This window comes from Neolamprologus multifasciatus, chromosome 1 (genome assembly GCF_963576455.1).
Source record: "Neolamprologus multifasciatus chromosome 1, fNeoMul1.2, whole genome shotgun sequence".
NCBI classification, from domain to species: Eukaryota; Metazoa; Chordata; class Actinopteri; order Cichliformes; family Cichlidae; genus Neolamprologus; species Neolamprologus multifasciatus.
In genome coordinates this window covers 25,264,087-25,288,613 of record NC_140439.1, presented here as the reverse complement: position 1 = coordinate 25,288,613, position 24,527 = coordinate 25,264,087, and the positions used below count along the sequence as shown (strand labels likewise).

Below are 24,527 nucleotides of genomic sequence, written 5' to 3'. Positions count from 1 at the left end.
TCTAACCTAACCTAGATGCCACAGCTTCATACCAGGTAAAGTTTTTAGCCTAGTCCTCAAATAAAAGACAAATTCAACAAAGATTTCTACTGGAAAAAAGTTTTTAGTCTAACTTGCATCACTACTGCTTCCACAGACAGACTTAATCAGGCCAGCGTCTGTTCTATGAATCAGATTAGTCCCTTCTGTTAACATATCTGCTTTCTTTACGCAACCAGGACATGTAGCTTTAGATGTGCTGCTTAAAAAAAAAGATTCAGAAGAAAATGTTAGAATACAGAACAAAGTGTGATACTGTCATTTATTGATTTCCACTGACACGGTACAGAAAGAGCCAGAGGCTTGATTTTTTTCAATTATGCATTCCAATAGAATAATATTCATGCCTGATAAAGATAACAGTTCATTACAGAAAGAAGAGAAAACAGTGTGCAGGTGGCCTTCCAATTACCCTTTGCCTGGCTTACATGCTGTTTCAACATTGGTGCCACAGGTTTTATCTTTACTGACAGAGTAAAAACACAAAATATATAACGGTATTTTCGGAGTCTTTGACCAAAATTAAACACAATGCTCAATTCTGGCCAATAGAAAGTTTAGATACATAGGTTGTAAGCTTGTTTGCACAGGTCAGTAACCTATCTTTACATTGTGTTTTTCTTTTAGCAGTAAGACAAAAATAAAGAAGGTGAAATTGCTCAAACTGTGTTTTTGGGTTACCAAGGCAAAACTGTAAGGCAGGCACCTTTTAGATGCATTTTTGCAGGTGACAGAGTCACATTTGCGCAGCTTGCTACAAAAATGACTTTCAAAATGGTTTATTTCCAACTATCAATTTGCCACCTTTATGTTAAGCATTAAACTGTTTCCATAGTAAACAAGATAGAGTGAAGCTACATGCATTTAAAGAACGACAGAACTGAATTGGTTCTGGCAGTGCAAAATGAAGACGGCAGCAAGGCCAAGCGTCCACTTGCAGACACTGCTTAAATGAAATAAAATGTGCTTACATTTTTGCCATTTGACATCATTGTGTCACAAAAACAATACAAAATCTGAGTGCAACAAAGGCCCTGGTGATAATCTTTGCATTAATTATTTTTTTACGTCTTCCTCCCAACAACACACCTTAAATACAGCCACCTAGTATTTCTATACACTTTAGTCAACCCTAAAGCAGAACTACAGTTTTGTGATCTATAACAGCTCCCATTTGGGGGTTTAAACTTCAACTACTGTTTTAATGACCCACAGATGCTTTTACGACACGCATTCTTGCTAAAGGTAGCACTTCCTAAAATGTGGAACAGTTACCATCGGTTTTAAACTACGGTTTGAATTAGCTTACAAGTGTGCACAAATTAGATTAAAAGATGCACTTCTCTTTGAATGAAATATTACACCAATTCTTGACAATAAAATGTAAAAGTTAAGGATGCCACCCTCTACTTTATTACTGTAAAAGCTATACACCCTGCTATCTTAGTGTATTACCATCCTGTCTACAACTGTATAGGTCATTTCTGCATCGATGCTGCGTCTGGAAGAAGAAAATACCAACAAAGTTTAATAATGCATCTCTTGACAAAAAGGCAATAAAAGCTACTGTGCTGCCCCCTTTTATTCCTGAGAGCAAAGGGACTCTGATCCAGGATCATAGTACCAATGTCTTCACTGTGACTTAAGAGGCAAACTGGTCACATATCAGCACCCCGATTTAATGATACACTGAACAGACTGAATAGCTGGTTCCTTGCCAGTTTAACCTGTGGCCTATTTGGTCAACAAGCCCCAGTAGAAGACACAGAAAAGAAAAGAAAGCCACACACAAAGAAAACATGAACAGTCAAACATGCAACACTTCCTGCTTCTTTTAAACGAGCAAAAGATACTTGTTATTCATTAAGGAATAGTTCTTTGCATTCTCCTCTCTGGTGCTACAGAGTACACGATGCATGGTCACATTTTCACAGTTTAGACATGAACGAAAGAAGACAGAATATCTGAGGATTTAAAAATGCATCAGCTGTGAGTAACAACTGTTCACTTTTTTGTACAAAATTTTAAATCATGAACAACTGCCCGGGGCGACGCTGTGTAGCCATAACTGCCGCCAAAGAAAAAGGAAAGGAAACCGTTAATTGACAGGTCCACAAAACAGTGAATGAATCAGACTCACCAGGAAAAGGACAAAAAATTAAATTGGGCTTCAGAAAATAGACCGTTCACATAAAAGCTTTGTATCTTAAGAAAGGCTGCATAAAAAAAATGTTTTCATCTTCCCACTGGTGGGATTTTGTTTTTATTCAATGTATGAAAAGAAACCAAAACCAACATTTTAAATGTAGTTGAAGTTTGGATGAGAAACAAATAAGATGCTGTATTCCTCTCATTCAAACAATGTAACCCCAATGTGTCTCCATTTTTTTATCCAGGTCTGACAGGAAGTAGGCAGCTGTAGATACAAAACGTGGTCCTCATCCATGAGTTGAGGAGTGAAGACTGCTCACAGAGAAGCAGAAGAAACGGAGTGAACAAAAATATTTTAAAACTGAAGAGGTAAACAATGCATGCCATGCATTTGTGATGTGTATTTTGTTGTTGCTGCTTTTGGAGAGGTCCCTCATTGCGGACTCTTGTTACCCTTTTTGCTCCTTCAGCTCCTCTTTTTTACTTCTGCTCCTCAATTTCACGTTTGACTTCAGCTACATAATGGTGATCTTTTCCATGAGCCACCTCCATGACAGCGAGAGCCTGAGGACAGAAAAACAGATTAGATGCACGTTTGCCTTGACAGCTGATCAAATGTTGAATGTAATAGTATTTGAATGTCAATACAGTGACGTAGCTTCAGACACCAAAGTTAAAATCAATGTATCAAAACATTTACTGCTTCCACTAGATTTAAGAGGGTAAGTAGCAGCCAGGTCCTGCTGCTCAACTGTACTTGATTAACTGATGATGAACAAGTGTGGCTGCTTCGATAAAACAAATCGTTTTGGCAGTTTACTGGTCTGGAGCGATCTTTCCAGGAGTGGAAGTCCTTTCAAATTCACCAGAAGTCAAAAAAACCTAAGAGCTATATGGCTCAGATGCTACAGACCCCAGGTAGCATGTTAAATGCTGAAGTACACTCAGAAATAAAATGAACAAGTATGGTTGGAGAAAGGGTGATTATTTGCAGCCACAAGCTAGAGGACCAGGGCACCTTGCAGTCTCCGGTTGACTGTGACCAACATATTCTAGAGTCATATGTGAGACCATCTGCCCAATAGTCAAAGCCTTACTATCAGACCGTCATGAAACAGGACAATGATTCCAAGCACAGCAGCAAATCTCAAACTGGAATGCTGTGCAGGGACCTTAAGAGAGCTGTGCATAAACAAATGTCCACAAACCTCAAGCAACACTGTAACAGAGTGGGTTCAAATTCCTTACTTCAGGTTACCACTGTTAAACATTGCCCAACAGACCACTGAATCATGAATCATGGGGTTTACTTAGTTCTAGTACATGCAGAGACGCTCATAAGACACAAAACAGGACAAAGAATGAACAACTGTCCACTCATTGGTCTCTCCGTGGTCGCTTGTTGCATTTCAAATGCTTTTGCAGCCAACTGCTTACGCAATTCATCTTTTAATACACCAAATATTTATACATGTATTCACCTTCTTCAGAGCTTTGACTCCTTGGGTCTTCTTCTCGAGCCCCAAATACAGACGCCCTAGCTTCAGATACATAGACGCCACATTCAGGGAATACGCTGGATAGTGAACACTGCAGAAAGAACATAATCATCCAAATGAGCTGAAAACATCATCGTATACGATAAAAGTTAAAAAAAAAAAAAAGTTAAATCCACATTTTTGGTACAGTTTACTTATTGTTTTGAAAGGTTAAAATAGACTACTATGTCTTAAAGCCCTTAAATTTCTCCAGACGTCTGCACACTTTAAAGTAACAAAAGGTCATGACATGTACCTAGCTTTTATAAGAATAAAAGGTGGTTATGGGAGTGGATAACTTGGTTAAGGTGACAAATCAACAAAGACCCATAGCAACTGGTAAAATCCAATCAGAGAAAGAGAGGAAAAAAGTGTCTGCTTTATTTCCAAGACTCTTAGTGCAGGGCTTACAAGATGAAAACAAGTTTTTCTTCTTTTTATGCAAGACGAAAACAACTTTGATACAGTTACAAATTATAATGTACCATTGTAGACAGTGATTGAATTAATCTAGTCTTTATGACCTGAATTTCCAACAGATTGATTTACCTGTATGGTTGAACGATCTTCTCTCCATAGCTCATAGCGCCATCCCAGTCCTGCATGTACAGGCACACCCCCATGGCCTGATACATCATGTGCAGCATGTAGACATTTGTGTCTGCAAATATAGCTCCCATCTTCTCCAGGCTGAGCTCACACATTTCTAGCAGCTCACTGGGGGGTGCAAGAGAGTCAAGAAATAATGACACAGAAAAGGCAGCGCAAGAAGAGGAGGCAGCAAAGCTGTCAGAGATCAGGAGAAAGACGAGAATACATTATAATAAGAGAAGGATATTTTTGTAGTGTTTGGCACGCCTGAATTCTTCAATGACATTTTTGGCATAACGGACCATGGATCGGATTTCCTCAGGTTCTGGCGGAGGATTCAGCTTCCTGATCTCCATTTTTGCCTTGTCCTAAAGACAGAGTGAAAAAAATAATACAGAGTTTTATAACATTGCATCTTATACAAGACAGTCTTTGGGGTAAGCTATGTTAAAACATAAGAGTACCAAATATAAACAGCTGTACTGTCTGACAACAGCATTACTTACACCGGGAAAGAAACAAAATTAGACACAAATATCTCAGTATGCATTAACCAGTAGTTCTGCTTGGATTTTAGAGCACAACATTAAGTCACTGCTTCATAATGCAGTGCATAAAGTCAGCTAATTACAGTCGGATATTATTAAAAGGCAATTCCAGTAAAACCAGAAAAGACCTGAGGAGAAATTTAAGTTTTTCTGAAACTTTCAGATTTCATTCCAAATGTAAAAATGTGCAGAAGTCAAAATGATGCAAAAACATCTTGTCACATGCTAAGTACCATTTCTATTCTAAACAGAACATGCTATGAAGACTGACACATATAAACAAAAGACTGCATTAGTACCCATACAGTACACTAGTTTATAATGTGGAACTGGGACACAGCCACCACATCTCTGACAGTGTAAGGTGTCATTTGAAACAAAGGGAGGAGGAAGCACAGGTTGGCAGAATGAGGACAATGATCCTGCTGCATTTCCCCAACACAGAGCTAATAACTGACCCAGATAATGTACTTGCTGTTTTAGTCCTCAAACTAACTAAATTGTTTGTTGGTACCAGACTCCCATTCAAGATATCAAAAATGTATGCACTCCTAAGAGATAAACCCACAGTACCTTAGACCTGGAGGTGCACTCTGTGCACTGGCATGTGAAAAAATAGGAATCCAGCAACCTCTCCTTCCTGTCCTCTGTGGGGTAGAGCAGGTCTATGTAGCTGTTAAATATCTACAGAGAGAGACATGACAAAAACAACCTACAATAAGAGACTTTTACACTTCTGTAATTGAAGGTTTCAAAACAATGTATTTACTTGCCTCTTCTCCAGGGTTTATCTCTTTAACAGCTCTGACCTCAGCTACTGTGCCTTTGTAGGTCACTATGACATTGGGACTACAGCTATGATTCATCAGTGCTACACTGGAAGGAAGAAGGAGTGAGAGAGACAAGTGAGAGAAAAGCTGTAAAATTAAAAAGACACTGATAAAACACTACATTTAGCAGCTTTGTGACACTGGTACTACAGCTCTGTGGGGTATCACATGCAGTTCTGCCATGAATACTTTTATTTTTTGTAAACTATATTCAAGAGGGCAGCCAAATCAATATTTAGTGTGAGCACTACTCACTTTTCCAAGTTTTTAAGGTATTTTAGTGGCTGATCAGATACCTCTTGGTAGAATTGTTGTCAGCTATGAAGTAGTAATATGTAAAATGACCATAAACAGTTGCTTGTACACACGTCACATAGCATGAAATGAACAGACAAAATAAATAAACTGTTCTATAAATATAAAAACCTCTCTGAGGAAAACTGTCACTGAGAAAGTGGGATGACATATTCAGGGGAATGAAAAGAGGAATTTATTTTGAATTTAATCTCCTAAAACGTCCACACAGAGCGCGGAATGATGACGACATGTTAGCTGCTTACTCAGGAAAAACAGCTGATCCCAGATGTGAGAGTTCCTCGTCCTCTATGGTAAAACCATTACAATTAACCTGAAGAGAAACAAAAGCAGGGTTCAGCAACATGAAAACACAACTTGCATCAGCCTCGGCTGTGCCGTGCCACCCACTCCAGTGAGGAGGAGGACATTCTGGTAGTGGAGATTAAATGCAGCTGTGTGATAACAGGCCAAAGAGGTTGTTTCCATTGATGTAGCTTGAAGAGGTGGGAGACAGCCCACTGCCAGACAGATAAAATTTAAGCGCTCAAAGCTGCAGAGTTAAACGGCAAAGAATCAGTGGGCGTGTGATACAGAGCCTAGTTAAAACAAACATGCACTCCTTTATGTCTTTATGCTTACAAGTCCAGGACAACTGAGAATGGAGGGAGGGCTGAAAGATGAAGAGATGGTTCCAAGTTCCCCTAACCCCCAAACAGTATGAAATAAAGATTCTTAGTGGGAGAAGGCTTGAAATCAACTGATTTTAAGCTAGTGTTCAAGTACGGATTATCAGGTGTTTGGGAAAAGCGCTGCCATACGAACAAGGTACAAATTCATTTAAAATGACTGTTAAAGTCTCTGCTGTTTTAAAACAACCACAATCTATATGATCAGTACTAAGTGTGGCTCTATGTATAAGCTCACCAAAGCAACCAAGAAACAGGGCAGCTGCATCTGTTTGGTTGGAAACGATGCGTCAGGGTGTCCAGGTTAAAGTGCACACCACTAACTGTAACCTGAATCTCCACCATTTGAGACCAGCTGTGCTGCATGTTTCCAGTCTCTCTGCACTGTTGACTGTCAAAAAGGCAAACCAGTGCAGTGTAGTGATGTCATGCAGAAATATGTTTAGTACCATAAAAATAATGGAAAATAATGCCGACTGAGGGCAGGGAATTGCTGATGTAGCAGTCTCAGCGATAAAGGTAAACACTGCATTGGCGCCGCCATGAGATTTTAGTTTTTGGATCCATTGGTTCACTGACAACTCAAACAGCCTTCTGGTGTTTCTTCGTTGATACCTGTGCAAATAGCTCCGTGAGAGCCTGTTCATCAGGAAGGTTACTGATGTGTCGGGAGTAGAAGTGATGCAGCGCTGCTATGTCTGTCTGGTTCATCTCCTCCTTTTCGCTGTCCATCTTATCTAAATCTGTCAAAGAGAATCAGATTAAAAAGAATAAAGGGACAAAGGGCTGAGTAAGAAGTGAGAAAATTAATAATTACATGAAAAGCAACTGACAATATAACAGACCAGACATTGGGCTTAACATTATTGAGATTTATTTAATTACATTTATTCACATTTATTTAAAAGTGAGAACCAAACATGTAAATAATAAACATGTACTACTGAGTTGTCTCTCATTGGCAGGAAAAAGTGAAAAAGCAGCTGACTTAAAGTTTGATATTTAAGTCAGCAAAACGTAAATATCAATATAACGTCTGACCATTCAGTTACACTGGACCTCTTGCAAAACATTTGATCTTTTTTTCCAAGTATAAAGAAATATATTCATTAAACTGATGATTCAAATAATAATAATAATAATAATAATAATAATAATCTGGTTCCAAACTGTAAGCAGATGAGAACACCTCAGTGTTAATAAGTGTTAAACACAGCACCACTATGAGCCGTCTGTCTTTGCCAATCACACAAACCCACTCAGACACAGACGAGTAGCAGCAGGCAGCAGCTGGCCAACCATTTGTTTGGTTCGCATGAGGGACAGGTATGAAGGTTAATTCTCTAACAATCCTGTGGTGACACATCTGAGCCGGAAACAACAGTTCAGACTAAATAATAATCCCAAATGGAGCACAGAAAACCGTTTGTTGGCACTTCGGGGAAACCAGAGCTCATGCATGTGTGAGATTACGACCAATGGGACCCGTTTCACTGTGTTTTCAGCTTCATTAAAACCTGAAAGTTGCACATTAGTAAAGCAGTTAGAACAACTGCAGAAAACAGAAACAAACATGCCCTGTAAATCTTGCTGTTTAAAAACAGGCTCAGCAGAGTTTAATTTCTTAATTATGAGCTGAAACTGAGTTATATTAACAGATAAGTGCATCTCAGCATAATCACAGTTTCCCAGTGATGATAGATCAGTTCATTGCTCAAGGGCACAGTGGCAGTAGTTGTTAAAGGAGGGTAGAGAACATGAAATTACAGAAACCAGAAGCTTGGGATTTAGATCCCCAGTGCTTTGCACACTTGGAGTGAATGAAAGCGACAGAACCAGGACTGGAGGCTACAGCTGAGGATATTAATAGACCCACTGCCACAACTGCAGAGACATAGATAGATTGCGCACACACACACACAGTGTAACTAAAAGTGCATGAATGTGTAACTAAAGTGTATGCTTATGTATTCACACTCACACACAAACACACACGTTAACTTACGAGCTTCAAACTCTTTAAGCAGTAGCAGCCTTTCTGAGGGTGTTCGCTCTGTTGTGGCTCTCTGCAAAACAACAGTGTTTAATGAAAAAACCTGAATCATAGCGATCGCATAATGATGTAACGATATAAACTAAACTTAATTTTCCCTTTATGCTGAATTAAATTACCTGCAGACAGTTCTAGTATAAACGTTCAGCTGAGTTTAGACATTAAATATCTTTATGGTAATACAGCAGCTTCCAAGCATAGCTCAGGGACAGCAGTGTTCATGAGCATTGTCATCAACCAAGATAAGACCTACATTTAAACGCTGTGGTCAAATTACGACACAAGAAGGCCGTGTTAACACTGCACAACGACTGTTCATTTTAATCTAAACTACATGTACGATTACACTGCGCATGGAAAACTATGTAAATTAAAGTGATGAGTCAAGTCAGATTATTGTGAAGACCCAGATCATATTTCACTCAGATATTTATTTCAAGGATTGCTTGTTGCTCCTTCCTCTTCTTGCTGTGTTATTCATCCAAATGGTAATTACGGCGTCTTAACCATAACTCTTTATTTTTGTTATGTCGTAATATGTAGAAAACATCTATATCTCTCATAATTTTTTTTCCTTTTTCATTTTAGTGTTCATCTCTGAGTACTCTCTGGATACTGAAATATTACTTCTCCTGCTTCTTTGTGTCACTTCACCTGTTTCATGATGATTCTTGCCACCAGTCTGACCGTTTCTGATGGACACCAGTTTTCCCCATAGGAACACATCGCTACACACTCCAGCTTGTGCATGGGCCAATCACCTCTCTGTGCAAACACACAAACAGTAAGTAGTAAATTATCCTTTTCTGAGTAAGTGTTATAAAAGGAAAAACAACAGGATACGCAAAATTAAGACAGCAAAGACAAGGAGAATTAAACGGACATTTCTGTCATCAAAGAGTAAATCACTGATAAATTAATGACCGAGGCAAACACCATTCTGTCTCTGTCTGTATTTTACTGCAGTGTACAGAGTTTGATTTGTACCATCACACTAGAACTAAACAGATCGTCAATAACTGAACATTTGACAATAACTCAGTAATGTAATGTGTTACTACACTAAATTCAGCAATCACATTACAGCTGCAGTTATGTTGCTACTTGTCTTACAAAGGTTCTTCATTGGGGACAAATAGAAAACATCTAACTGGAGCCTCTGTTGGTCCTGCACTGACGTTAGTTGATGTGCAGGGAAGGAAATGTTGGAGTGGAGATACAGTCATTAATTTTATTGCACTAAAGAATAAGAGAGCACTGTTAAAGTGCAAACTGCTTACAGGACAGACACAGCTGCATCATGCTGCTAATGCATTATTGGCTCTTTGCAGGCATCTGCACAAGAGAGCATGCTAATGTTAAGCTAGCAAAGGAGCACTTTTTTGAACATAAAGTACCAACTGACACCTAGTCCTAGTCAGTTCCTTTAGCTGACTTTTGAAACTTACAAAAAGACTTCAAAATCTCCATTAAAAAGACCAAAATGATCATCTTACCTGACAGTCAACATTGCAGTAGTAGGCCTGCTTACATTTACCACACTTAAAAAGGTCTTCTCTCCTGTAATGACACAAAGATGCAATACATTCAGATACTGCTGTACGTAAAAGGGACACTTTCTTTTAAACTACATGAAGAAACACCATGACACACCTGGATGGTGGATACGGGAATAAACTTTATAGTGACAGCCTTCAACTTCTTAAAAAAAATGACAATAATAAAAATTCAACCTGATATTGAACGAGAAGGCCGTGACAGTTTGTTATCGTCTGGGACATAATAGGGAACATGAAGATGTTTAGAGTTTAATTTTAATCACATCTGGGTCACATGCATTGGATATGAATTTCAGATTAAATTTTCAGGAGCGTCTACAAACATTTTCAGTTCACTAATTATGTCAGATAAGGCACAAGGTGCAACACGGGGGCAAATATACACACTTGCGTACATGCCTTCCAGTGCACGCCTGTCCTGGACTTGACTTCTCATCTCCTCCTCTTTTGGGACACAGGACACCTATATTTAGCACCCTAACCTTTCAATGCTCTACAAACCTTTTAATGGCTCCTTTGGTAGGACGCATGTGTGTGTAAGAAAGTGTGTCAGTAAGAGTGTCACAGAGAGTGAGTTCATACAATGCTATAAAGTGTTGTGAAGGGATTTTAAACTTAAACTGAATCCAATTTCCTGTCATGTTTTTGATAAAGTGTGCCTACACACTCCTACACATGATGCTCTCTGAATGCTGTAGGCCACTCAACAGCCTACACGGTTACACGTGCTAGCTTTGGCAGTCTGATATTACAAAGGCAGCGCTTTGTCAAGTGTGTGCATGGACACAGTCCCTCCCACCCTCCACAATTAATCCCCAAAAAGTTGCAAAACAACAAATATAAACGAAGACAAAAAAAATAAGACAAGACATAGTGCAGAAAATCTAAATTAAATAGAAAAGTCTAAGAAACACAAATAATAACTATGAGACACAATACACCCATGTAGAGAGAGGAAATTACCACAAATTACCATAAAGCCACACAACATTATACAGACATCCGCTACATGCACAGCTGGAGACACAAAAACAACATTATGTAGTTCGTTCTGGGGGTCTCGGTACAAGTGGGGATCTTTAACAGGTCTGTGCCCAGAGCACGTGTTGTATAAGACAAGCAGACACGTTATACTATGGCATCAATAGGGCTGCAAATTTACCAAGTGGTCCTTTAACCAAGTATGCGACCTGTAAATACTGATAACCTATTTAAGACTATATAGGGTATATACACAGTACTTAAAAAGCACTGTATCGTTTTAAAATCCACTCGTGTTTTACTCTCTTGACTCCGCAGTGCTACAAACAAAAACTGCAGCATCTGTCAGGTGAGCTGGCTCGTCTCACTGACCCACTTTAATCAGCTGAGTAGGTGCACAGGGGTTTAACTGCTAACGTAGCTGTAATGAGGTTAGCTGGCGGTGAACTGGACGTTACCCGCTCCACTCAGTTCTCCTTTTCACAGAGGAAGGCGCCTGCTCGTAGCTACCTGTTACAGGGGGGCTCTGTCAGCTGTTTGAGTGAGGTGAGGTGCAGTTTTACCTGGTGAAGCAGTGCTCACAGTGCGCTCCCCTCTCATTCACGGTCAGCACGTAGGAGTAGGCAGGACACGCGAACACCAGCTCCCCCACCGCGAAGTGCCTCACCGCCCGCAGGCCCCTGCCTTTATCCGGGCTCAGAAACCTCTCCGTCCCTTCTATGCCTTCGTTCTTCATGGTATATTTTGTAACGATTCTCCGGTCCCTTACACAGACCACCACCTGTGACTGCTGACCGCTTTAATCAGCCTCCGTCTGAGCTCCTTCTTCCTCCCTGCCCCTCCATGTGTCCGGAGCGACTGCCATCGCCCCCTGCTGGAGAGGCGACGGTAAGGACAGTGCGGCTGCACTTCTGTCGTGAAACGTTTGAATATTTAAAAATATATCTTATGAATTAAAGATTGTATAAGAAGAAAAATCAAACTGCATAAAAGCACTTACACCATACTGTCTTATTTAAAAACGTTCAGCAATGTAACATAAAGCAACAAACCAAAGAAGACCTGGGAAAAAGATGTTGTCTCTGCATCTGAAAATGAGTCATGGGAAAACAATATTTAAAAAATTAGTCAGGGATACCAGGGGCAAATTTATTCAGGATAAAATCATTAATCGGTATTACTACGCTCCTTTCAGATTACATGAAATTGGTTTAATTAAAGATGTGTCATGCTGAAAATGTAGGACAGAAAGATGGACTTATGTGCATGCATTATGGAAACGCGCCAAAGTTTTTCATTTTTAGAGCGATGATTTGGATTGTATGGGCCAATGATTTAAGTCTGATTTGCCAACGTCACCACAGATGTCTCCCCTTGAAGATGGAGGTCCTTTAGCACAGTTGAATAAGTGTGTAATAAGAGTATTGATAGTGGATCTAGTACTTGTACCTCACTAATCCTTAAGCTTTGGAAAGAATCTCAAACTCTGACAATGAAAATGTGGATGCTGAAATGTTGGGAAGGCTTAATTGTAAAAATGAGATGCCAGAAAGGAATGGAGCAGTTTATTATGAGTCCTTATCTAAAGAAAAAAAGAAAAGTATAATTTGATGCAACTCCGATTGCATGTATTGGAGTTTAGCAAGTGAATATTACCCACTAACTTATTGTAAATTGTCTCATACACCTCACTCATATCTGTGTCTTTGAAATGCCATTTTCTTTACTTTCTTTTTTCCTGTGATGTTTCCTGTTTTGATGTTTCTATCTGCTCCAGTTATTCCCTCACCCCCTGGTACTTCTCTATTTTACTGTCCTCCTTCTTTCTGATGCTGCTGTACACTGGAACTGCCACATCAATCTGTGGTCTTCTGCTCCTTGTCAACCACCAACATGTCTGGTTGGTTGGCCAGCAGCTGCTTGTCTGTTTGGAACTGGAAGTCCCACAGGATCTTAGTCCTGCTGTTCTCAACCACCTTTAGTGAGGTCTCCCACTGGGACTTGGGGACTTTCATTCCAAATGTGGCACAGATGTTCCTGTAAACTATGGTAAATGACCTGTATTTGTATAGTGCTTTACTTAGTCCCTAAGGACCCCAAAGCGCTTTACACTACATTCAGTCATTCACCCATTCACACACTGGTGATGGCAAGCTACATAGCCACAGCTGCCCTGGGGCGCACTGACAGAGGCGAGGCGCTTTGACTATCCCAGCCACTAAATTGTGCCTCTCAGTGTATGCTGTCCCAGCTTGGATCTTGATGCTATGTGTAATCTCCAGGGGGACCATTGCACAGTTTGCATATCTTGGGTCCTGTCAGCTGTGGTAGATCTGGTCCTTAGCTCGTGATCAGAACTTCTGTACTGTCCTTAAAGTTGACCTCTTAAGCCACTGGTAGGATTTCTTGATGTCAGCCACTTCCTCTCTCTGTCGATAATACATCCCACACAAGGGAGTGATTGTCCATGATTGTTCCTCTTCCTGTTCCTCATCAGTATCCATCTTCAGCTGCTTGAAGCATTCTTGGAGATCTTCCTGATCTATTTGCAAATGTGTCATGTTTCATCCTGGATTGTATTGACATGCATTAATCCTTGCCCTCCCTCTTTCTGTTGCTCTTAGAGCCTCGGGATACTGGACTGGACTTCAGGTGGAAACTTCTGTGCATTGTGACGAGTTTTTGTGTCTTGACATCAGTAGCATCTATCTCTTCCTGTGGACGTCTTATTATTTCAGGTGGGTATCTGATGACCTTATGTATTAATGACTTGGTTCTTATTCCTACCATTCAGCTGGCTTCTCAGTACCTGGCAAGAGGGATCAGTGAATTGGTGTCTCGCTCACTCTTGGTGTGCAGCTTGATGTCATGATGTCTTGATCCTACCTCAATAATCCAGGTAAGAAAATCCTGGATGATGACTTATTCGGTGTCTCCAGACTAAAGAAGTCACATGGATTACTGATAGAGGTGGGAATCACCATACAACTCACGATACGATATTATCACAATACTTAACGCACGATATGATATTATTGCAATTTTTAAAAATATTTTACGATATTCAAATTCTGTACATAAAAGGAAACTTTATCAATATTCATTTTATCTAATATCAAAGTCTCACACTCAGTCTTTCTCTCATTTGAGTCAGTTTTATTGTTGACAAACTGAATGGTTTGTATTACAGTCTAGTCCAACTTAACTGAATGCAACCATCTGGTACAATTATAGCTATTCTGAACTATGCAATTTATGAAAACTATGCAGCCCATTCAGCAACTGAAGAATTTGAAAGTAAATTAAAACAAAATATAATTTTACATTAAATAAAAAAGTTTTAAACTTAATTAAAATAAAACATGTCTTAAATTAAAATAAGTAAACTCACGTTTATTGCTGCCAAAAAAAAAGTTAAACACATTTGGACAGTGAAGGAATGTCAGGATTCTTGCTCAGAAAAAGGAGCTGATCAACATGCTCTGAAGTCAGAGCATGTTCCAGTCCACGAAAAAATTGTTTGTAACAAAATATCAATTTCTGCTGTCCCTGTATCGATACATTATTAGCAAACAAAATATCACGATACTACACAGTATCGATTTTTTCCCCCACCCCTAATTACTGATGAAACATTTCTCCCACTGAAAAGACTGCATCCAGATGAACACGATCAACTTTCTGGGATTATATATGGAAAAGTTTGTTTTATGGTCTTATTCAATAGTTTTTGCGCACTCTTACCCTGTTTCATCTTAATAACTACTAAAATTGTAAAAAAAAAAAAATTTCCAGGAGGGAAGCAGTCATAGATGTGAACAGATGCAGAGGGCCTGCATCAGGTTACTATAATAGTGGGAGTTACAACAAGCAGTCTTCAGCAAGGTAACAGCACACTTGTATAATAAGGACTGTCTTTAAATAAATAATATTCTAAATTTGATTGCAAACAAACGCAAGGCTGCAACCCATCAACACCTGGAACTCAGTGGTCAAGTGAGAGACTAAATAAGCTTGAATGAGAGTAAATCTGGGAAGGTCAGCTCCAAAATCCTGCCAGAAGACTTTCGAAGAGTTGGGGGTGTCAGTGTCCATTAAGTTTAAGAAGGCTAAATGGGTGCAAGCATGCAAGCTTTGGTGGTCTTATGGTGCTCTGATTCAAGAAAAACAGCATTTTGTCAGCTGTGCGTATGTACAACTTGATGATGAGAGATGAGATGAGATAGCCTTTATTTGTCAGTTGCAGGTCTTTTGCCCACAACCGAGATGACAGACCTTGCCGACCGTACATACAATACACAAACATCACATTGTGGAGACAGGTCAGGCTAGGTAGCGAGGAAAAAAACATCGAAATGTGTAACACAAAGGATAATACTGGAATGCACAGATATCAACACACCATAGCACAATAAACACAGACAAGCAACATGGGAAAGAGTTCCAGTGTGTACATCTGATCTGGGACCGCTGCAATCTTTCGACTGCGCCTCCAGCTGACCCGATGTCCACATCAGAGGGGAGGTAAGCGCTGGAGGTGGCGTTGGATCCGGGGTAGGGAGGGTGATGCGTCGGTGAGTGCTTATCAGTATCAGTATATGTATGTGTGTGCATGTCCATAGTTCAGCTGAGACAGTATCCTTCGCCCTGCCAGTCTAAGTAAACAGTCTTCCAGCCAACCCAGGTGGCCTTGCATGGAATGGGAAGGAACAGACTAAACACAGTCATTATCAGGGTGTTTTGTTCAGCTCCGGCCTTGCAGCTGGCGCCGAAGGGGTATCCGCATAAGTGATGTTATTTTTTACTTTAGTGCGAACAGCTCATATGAATTTCAAAGCAGTTCTACAGTCCAACACTGGTCTCTCAATCTCCCGTTGGAGAGCCGCGAGCTTCGCCATACTTGCGTTCTGTGATGTTGTCATTTCTTGTGCTCAAGGAGCCGATTTCTGAGAACTTACGGCAGTGTGCCTCCCCGAGATGTCATCCAATTTTGCGCCCAGAGATGTTATTCCAGGCTAGCCCTTCCGAGATGTATCCAGTCTGCAGTCAGAGATCTTATTCTGAGTATTCACAGCAGCCGTAGCCTCTCCAAGATCTTATCCGTGCTGACTCAATGAGCCCATTTTGAGAAACTCACGCCTCTCCCATCGTTCCAATCCCAGCGGGCAGCCTTGTGGGGGTTTGAACAGCCGGTTCCGCTTTCTTAATTCTTCGATAAGTCAGGGCCAAGCCAGCTCCGATCAGCCAGATCCCTGTTACCATGGTTCCGAATAGGTAGATATCTTCAGCACTCAGGCTCACCCAAGCCCAAACTTCTCTTTGAGAAAGGGGTGTCAATTACATTTAGGGACCAGTTGATCCAATCCATAATTCCTCTTTTAGGTTTTAGAGAACAGACTGTGAGAGAATGTTCCAGGGAAAATACAAAAAAAACCCACGAGACTAGACAAGGACATAAGCAGGGAAGATAAGGGAGAGGACAAAAAGTGCGTCCGCCTCCTCCGAGAGCCAAAGAAGAAGCTTGCTAATCTGTCCAATGTAGCACAGCCCCAGGCGTTCCAAAGGTTCAGCAAGACCTGGTTACACATCCAAAATATATATAATGTAATAATGTATAACATGACAAGGACACAAAGCAAGAGATGTAAATGAAAACACACATTACTGAGAAAAACCAGATGATCCCCTGTAAGGAACCTCTTGGTAAAAGCTGGGAGGAAGGATTGCTGTTTAACAGGAAGAACCAGGCTCAGGGAGAGGCAGCCATCTGCATCGAGTTGTTGGAGGGTGAGAAGAAAGAGAAGAAAGAAAAGAGAAGCACCAAGAAAACCACAAAGTCAATGACTTCTTGTGGTGCTAAATATACATAGGGCCTAAAATATATTTATCTCAAAGGTTTAGGATGAACACAGTCTGGATATACTTATGATATTTGTCATCATTATCTTATATAGATCAGTAAGTCCATATACACCTCTCAAAAGAATTAAAGAAACACTTTTTAATCAGAGTATAACATCTTCTGGGATATTTATCAGGTCAGTTATGTAGCAGAGGGGGTTGTTCATCAGTTTCAGCTGCTTTAGTGTTAATGAAATTAACAACAGGTGCACTTTGAGGGGCAACAATGAGACAAAAATAAACATGCTGATTTTACAGGCAAAATCACTAACATTTTTTTTTATCCTCATCTTTTCTGACTTTTTTTTCCCTACTAGTTTTGGATTTAGCTAGGTTCAGTGTCACTTTTGGTAGCATGAGGCGATACCTGGACCCTACAGAGGTTGCAAAGATAGTCCAACTCCTCCAAGATGACACATTAATACGTGCCGTGGCCAGAAGGTTTGCTGTGTCTCCCAGTACTGTCATAAGTATGGAGAAGATTCCAGGAGAGCTGGACAGGGCCGAAGGTGGTCCTCAACCCATAAGAAGGATAGGTATCTGCTAGAGTTAAAGATGAGCACTGTCAGAGCTACAAAATGACCTCCAACAGACCACTGGTGTGAATGTCTCTGACCAAACAATCAGAAACAGACTTCATGAGGGTGGTCTGAAGTCCCAGCATCCTCTAGTGGGACCTGCCTGACATCATGGAGCCAGACTGGCATTTACCATAGAATACCATAATTGGCAGGTCCACTACTGGCACCCTGTGCTTTTCACAGATGAGAGCTCTGAACACATTTGAGAGACGTGAAAGCGCCTGGAAAAGCTGTGGGGAATGTTGCTGCCTGTAATATCTTTAATCATCAGTGTTGGTGGGTCAGCGTTGGTCTGGGGAAACGCATCCATGGAGCGACGCACAGGCCTCGACAGGCCTGGCAACAGCTCCCTGTCTGCGATTAGGTATCAGGACTAAATCCTTGGACCTTCCTTCAGACAATCTATCGTCTCATTAAGAGCATGCATGCATACAAGCACATGGGGGCCATACAAACAAATGGGAACTATTTTGAGTTGCTGCAACAAAATGTATTAACCTTCTGGAACATTTTTTCCACTTTGATTTTTGGGGTGACTTTGAATTCAGTCCTTTGTAAGTTGATAATTTTAATTTCCATTAAACAATGTGGCACTCCTTTATTCTTGACACATTACTCAGTCCATATCAGTATAGGTATCCAGCATCTTATTTCCCATTGAGATCTGATGTCTTTTCAAAATGTTCCCATAATTTCTTGAGTAGTCTAATATACAGTCATATTTTTAGGCTGTACACCTGACTTGGGGCAGACTAATGGAAGAAATATAAGTCTTCATTTTGTTAAAATTCAATGTAATAATGTACATAATATACACTCACGAGACACTTTTTTGTCAGTCTTGCTAGTATCTGGTTGCATTTAGCAAGGTGCTGGAAATATTCCTCTGAGATTTTGGTCCATAGTGGCATAATAGCATCACACAGTAACTGCAGATTTGTTGGCTACACACCCATGATTCCAACACATCTGAAAGGTGCTCTATTGAATTGAGTTGTATTGGATTGTCATCTTGAAGAAACCCGTTTCTATATTTGTCAGCTGCATGGCCACGGTGCTAATTATGATGCACTCAATCCTGATGACAGCAGGCATCAGAAGATGGTAAACTGTGGTCAATAAATCCTTTGACCCATAATCAATAGTCAAAGTTAACACTAAGGGGCTCAAAGTGTCACGGTAGAAATCAAGAGACATCAGACCAGACGATGTTTTTCCAGTTTTCTATTGTCCAGTTTTGGTTAGCATATGTGAATTATGACCTCAGTTTTGTGTTCTTAGCCAAGAAAAGTGGCACCCGATGTGGTCTTCTGCTGCTGTAGACCATCTGCTTCAAGCGTAAACGTGTTGTGCATTTAGAAATGCCTTTCTGCATAAGACCAGACCATGCGATGTTCACCGTCGTTCCCACTCTGATGCTCAGTTGTATCGTTGCAGGATGCATCATCTTGACCATACACCCTAAATGCATTGAATCGCTGTCATGTGATTTGCTTATTAGATATTTGCATTAACTAGCAGTTGAACAGGTGTACCTAATAAAGTGACTGGGAGTAGATTATCTGTCATTATCTATTAGAGTCACATTGTGCTGCCAAATCATTCATTTATAAAAGTCTTGCATTGATTTTGCTTTGTCACTCATATGCTGCCTTGTAGCACAATACTCACACTAATGCACTCGGCCAGAGCGCTACAATGCTTGACTGACGGATGGAAAACTTTTCTTCTTTAAATATTAAAGCCTAAGAATACATGTAAAATTCATGCACAGCTGCCACACTGCAAATCGCTAAAAGATCAACCAATGAAGGAAAACTTGAGAGAACTGGATTTACTTCCAGCTGACAGATGGATTCAACAACACTTAACCTTTTTATCCCTGTACATATGGTGCATATTAAGGGTTGTCGACTGTCAAAACTTGAACAGCAAAAATGAAAAGGCAAAACACGTCACACCCTTTTGTTTATATATATAAATGTATTTATTTAAGTTAATCATTTCTCCTCATTCAAAGTTGAATTTCTGCATTATCTATAAAACAGGGAACAGTTAGAAGCGCTGTACAGTCTGACAACAAAACTAGGAACTGCAGCTGAGTACACTGTGTATATATGTACATACTGTACACACACTGATGTAGGTATATACAAAAATATACACTTTTACATGTGTGAACCCTCGGGTTGCATCAGCCACCTCGTAATGTGAATACCAGCCATTCAACAGAGCCACATGCCTCTCAGAAAACACATTAACCCACCAGCTCACACCCCACCCCATATCCCACCCATATTGATTACTGTTATTATCTGTCATTACCAGTTGATGAGACTTTTACAGTGTATTGTCTGCTGTGCATGATCTGCCCGTATTGTGCCCCGACTCATTTACAGCCGCTCGTAGCAGAAGACGGAGAAGCTTAAGCAGTCCTGAGCTGGATGTCTCAGCAGGGCTTTTCACTTATTAGAGAGAAGGCCCTTCTCCTGTTAATCCTATGAGGGGATTTGAGGTGGGCCGATAGGGGGAAAACGTCGCAGGTTTTTGACAAGTCGTGACTGAACTTTTCTCCGTTTAAAGGAAAAGCTGAACGAACACAAAGATTTTGCTTCAAGCTTCCTTTTCTTGTTTAACTCTAGAAAATAACCCCTTGTTTCCCTCCACAGCGAAATAAATAATGTCTAGTGGCTCAGTGGGTAGGATGCTCTTATTTACTGACTCATGCTCACTTTTTATGTTATTAAAGAAGATGACCATCTGCAGGATTGTCAGTAATATTCTTCTTACTCGATGTTTTCCCTTGTAAATTTATTTCAATAGGCATTTTTTGGTTTGTGCGTCATCATCATACCTAAAATTATTTTTTTATACGCACAAGATCACTTGGTCATAATTGGATCACAACCAAAACAAAATGTTCTGCATTATTGTGATGCAGCCTAGCACGCTTTAACTTTTGATTAAATGGCTCCAAACAGGTAATCGCGCTACGAAAAGATGGAACCATGATATGATACTGGGGATGACTTTCGTTGAGCTATGTTTCGGAGTTGTTACTCCTCTAATGGATATTTTAAAGAACATTTTAAAGTTTTTAAGACATGGAAACACGCAAACGACCATTTTTAATCCCCTCTCTATCATAAAACTGACACAAGACCAGCAGATAACAGCAGTCCTGCCCACAGTGGCTTCTACAAGTTGAGACTGGAGGGAAGATACTCATCACACTGCAAGCAACCTGTCACGGAACAAGTCCTCTGAGACTGTTTTCCAAAGACTTTCACCCCTTATTCTTCATCATACAGAAAATTCGGAAAAGGAAATTTGGCACGTTGTGCAAAAGATGTAAACATTTAACCATCCTTTTGAAATGAGGCGCTGCACTTAAGTGCTACAGTCATTTCTTCTGTGTGTAACATAAAAAGATTAAGAAATAAAATAGCAAACCTTATGACAAGTATAAGACTAGCTTTAAAAAGGAAAGGCTTCAGACAACATGGGAACTGTTGCAGACAGGACTGACATGGTCACTCAGGTGAGCACAGTCGGCTTCTGCGGAGTAGCAAACTGACATGGAGATCTTATAAAGCAAAGACAGAAACTACCTCAAGTCCCTCTTCCTTTTTTTGTTTCGCAGCTGATCATGTGTGGCAATAGAGGGAGCTAAAAACCACTAAATAAAACCTCAGCATGTTGGAAACCCTCACTTATTCTATGCTGATTGAGATATCACCACTACTCAAGCGGCTGCACAATTTATGCAATAATCTAGACGATAAGGCGATGAAAAACTAAATGAACTAACTACTAAAATGTGTACTTGCACACATCTAAAGCGAGACAGATTTTGCATGTATCCTATGACAGATCTTCCCATTTACACCCTTTCAAGAATACATCTAAATTAAACATTTTTATATTTTTCTACTTTTAATAAGATTTTTTCTCCTGTAACTTGCCTTTAAAATCTCCACTGAAGCGTCTGATTTCACAGCACACACTGAAATGAAAAACTGATGTTCAAACCTAAATTTCACTTAATGCTTCTCCTGTATTGCAACCATGCTTACTTAAGACACTGAAAGCATTTTCCAAACCAAACTTTTCCATGTTTAAAGTAACACATCATCATGAAATCAGATTTGGGCCTTTGGATTTAGCATCAAAGGCAACACCAAATTTTTCTAAGCAGGGCCTTGCCTGAGTTTCTCTCTGGCCTCGTGCCATGTTGTGGGTCCCCTGCCCTGCAGCACAATGCAGCAACCTGTCAAGTCACAGGATAGGCTTTTTAAACCAGCTGCAGCTTCAGCTGACCTTCTCAGCTCCACTCACCCCACTCATAAATGAACATATAAGACAAGGCAAACAGGTACACAGAAAAAAAGTATCAGACAGCAAAGCAACCGAGGCCAGCTGTCTTTGTCAGTTGGCAGCTCAATAAAATAAAACCAAAGCAGTTTCGGATGAGAGTGTGCATGAGAGCGGGAAGGACTGAGAAAAGCAGAGAGCGCACGACTTTAAAGATGACTTGAGATTTCAGCTTTCCTTTACCCAAACTGTACATCTGTTCAGAAATATTTTGTGTTCCTGTAGTTGCCTTGAGGTCGCCAAGTGATGAGTCACACTAAATTTAATCAAGCGCAATTTTCCCAAACTCCACTGTCATTACTCATCAGTGACTAACAGCACAGGAGATCATAGCAGTGAAGATGAGGAAGTGATGTGAAAGCCTACAGGGGATTAGAAACAAAACATAACAAACAAACTATTTAAAAGGCAAGAGTTAATGGACTCGGAAACAGATAAATGTACTGCAAATCGTATCAGTAACACCGCCTGGTAACAAAAACTGCACCGTTTCATGACACCAAGATATTGTTGATCTGCATAGTAGTGTGGCAGGGAAAAAAAAGAAAGAAAGAGTATTCTTATTTCTACTTTGCATCAGCAAAAGCTGCGCAGTCCTGCTTGTGCAATCAGAAAAATCTGCTCTCCTCTTGCAGAAACAGAGTGAGGACAAACAGTAAAACCTTGTTTACTGCAGTTCTAAACTCCAGAACAGATGGCTCATCTAACAGGAAAGTTAGAGGAAAAAAAATATGTTGATGTAAATCACTGTGACTCAGTGCAACGCTGGAAACATGTCAGCGATACATGCAGTCAGAAGTTGCTTCACTACTTGTCGAGACTTTTCTTTTTGCATGAAATCTGCTCTCAGGCTGGAATAAGCACAGTTTGCTGTTGTCAATAGTAAAAGTGCTGGAAGAGGAGAAGCAATCATCTCAGTCACGTCTATGCGAACTCTACATTACTGGTAATCTCATTACTGTGTTATTAGAAATGCCACATTAGCAGGCAACACCTGTTGGCTCTGGAGAACAAGCTGCAACATGAATCCAGTTTAGATGTGATTGTTAGACAGTAAACGTTCCACAATGGCAACATATAGACACAGGCAAAGGAAAGCAGCTGTGCAGGAAAAACAATGAAAAAAAAAAGAAGATTAAAACTGAGCCGCTCCACGGGGAGCAGGCACAGAGCAGCGAGAGTATGTAAAGAAAACCATTTTAATCACTTCACTGGTCTTTCTGAAACTCAAAACATCCTTTTAAAAGTTGGTTCCATTTTTTGATTAGAAAGTAAACCAAAATAAAAGAAAAAGGGGAAAAAAAGAGAGACTGGTGACTTATTCTCTGGGTATTTTCTCTGTGGAAGTATTGGATGCTGCAGCAGCCAGTACTACAGCCCAAAGACAGGAAAATCTTCAGGGAGGCATTCACAACACTTCTGAGGGGGGAAAAAAAACCCCATGCAAAGCAGCGAAAACCCTCCCAGATTGTCTTCACCTCCACCAAGAAAGAGTCTGTAGAAAAACTGCATTCTTTGCCTCTTTTCTCTCGGTTGACTCTGTAAACCAGTGAGAATAAACGAGAGGAAAAGCTCAAGGCCTCGAGTCCATTTCCTCCCTTCACATCACTCAACAACCCACACCTCCCCGAAACCACAACCTGAAGCCTCCATCTGCCATTACAGGATGCTTCCAAGAAGAAGAAGGAAAAAAAGCAAGTCTCTGTGGACAGTTAACGGCAAGAAATAAAAAATATGAATAAGAAAATAAAACAAGTACACCAAAAAATTCTCTTTCCACCAGCATTAAAGAAAGGAGAAGAACAATTTCGCCGTTTGCAGCTGGAACCATCAATGAGAAAACACTGAGGTATGTATTTTTGAAACAAAAGCCTCTTCGTCTCCTTTATCCTCGTGATCGCCACCATCCATCCACCACATGCAGTCAGGTTCCTGTTAACTCCATTTGGGTCTCCCGGCCCCTCCCTTCATTACGCGTGGCTCATCGTTTAGGGAGATGGGTGAGAGAAGGGTGCGCACGTGACTGGCTGTACCTCTGTGGAGGAGGAAGGAGGAGAAGGAGGAAGAGTTTGTCTTTCTTCTTGAGTCTATTCATCTTTTTAGCCGCATCTCAGGAGTCTGTAGGTGTTTCTCTTCGCTATGCCAAGTCTTCCGGGGATCTGGAGCGCCCCCTACGATTGTAAATTGAGAGTGAACTTCCACTGCTGGGTGAGGCTCGGGCTGCAGACCTCCACAGTGAGTCCGCCCATCCTGGCGCTGCGGCTGTCCAGGCAGAGGTTACTGCCCACGTGACGAAGCTTCGAGTTGGACTCGATCTGCTCCCATTTCTGGACGACAAACAACACAATGTCACAAATATTGAACGCTGTACCTTTTTTTGGGGTATAAACAACAATAA

The 24,527-nt window shown here is 40.5% G+C and overlaps 2 protein-coding genes and 1 long non-coding RNA gene across 6 annotated transcripts in view; 1 reads left to right on the top strand and 2 right to left on the bottom strand.

Annotated features, from left to right (window-relative positions):
• Positions 1–284: 284 nt before the first annotated feature.
• Positions 285–12,131, bottom strand: smyd2a (SET and MYND domain containing 2a). The gene is made up of 13 exons (XM_085166956.1): positions 11,837–12,131; positions 10,230–10,293; positions 9,388–9,498; positions 8,686–8,746; positions 7,296–7,423; positions 6,258–6,325; positions 5,641–5,743; positions 5,441–5,551; positions 4,567–4,687; positions 4,278–4,452; positions 3,672–3,780; positions 2,644–2,754; positions 285–2,502 (listed from the first exon to the last, which is right to left on the bottom strand). The coding sequence occupies exons 1-12, from the start codon at positions 12,007–12,009 to the stop codon at positions 2,671–2,673; spliced, it is 1,308 nt and encodes a 435-aa protein (XP_085023082.1). The 5' UTR covers positions 12,010–12,131; the 3' UTR covers positions 285–2,502; positions 2,644–2,670.
• Positions 12,071–22,681, top strand: LOC146525832 (uncharacterized). The gene is made up of 2 exons (XR_014875165.1): positions 12,071–12,161; positions 13,898–22,681. It is a non-coding gene; the product is annotated as an uncharacterized LOC146525832 (long non-coding RNA).
• The window catches only part of galnt2 (UDP-N-acetyl-alpha-D-galactosamine:polypeptide N-acetylgalactosaminyltransferase 2), a 68,854-nt gene continuing 64,636 nt past the window's right edge, over positions 20,310–24,527 (bottom strand). For all 4 annotated transcript variants that reach the window (XM_085166904.1, XM_085166921.1, XM_085166913.1 and 1 more), the window contains one exon: positions 20,310–24,456. In XM_085166904.1, the coding sequence (XP_085023030.1) occupies positions 24,301–24,456 (156 nt within the window). In that variant the 3' untranslated portion in view covers positions 20,310–24,300. The remainder of the gene's footprint in view (positions 24,457–24,527) is intronic.

Bases quoted from the DNA above. Each gene is read 5' to 3' on its own strand.
- smyd2a (XM_085166956.1), bottom strand. From the start codon at position 12,009: ATGAAGAACGAAGGCATAGAAGGGACGGAGAGGTTTCTGAGCCCGGAT. The intron at 5,552-5,640 runs GCAAGTAAATAC...CTCTCTCTGTAG, and splicing joins AGATAAACCCTGGAGAAGAG to ATATTTAACAGCTACATAGA. The intron at 4,688-5,440 runs GTACTGTGGGTT...CTCTGTCTTTAG, and splicing joins AGTGCACCTCCAGGTCTAAG to GACAAGGCAAAAATGGAGAT.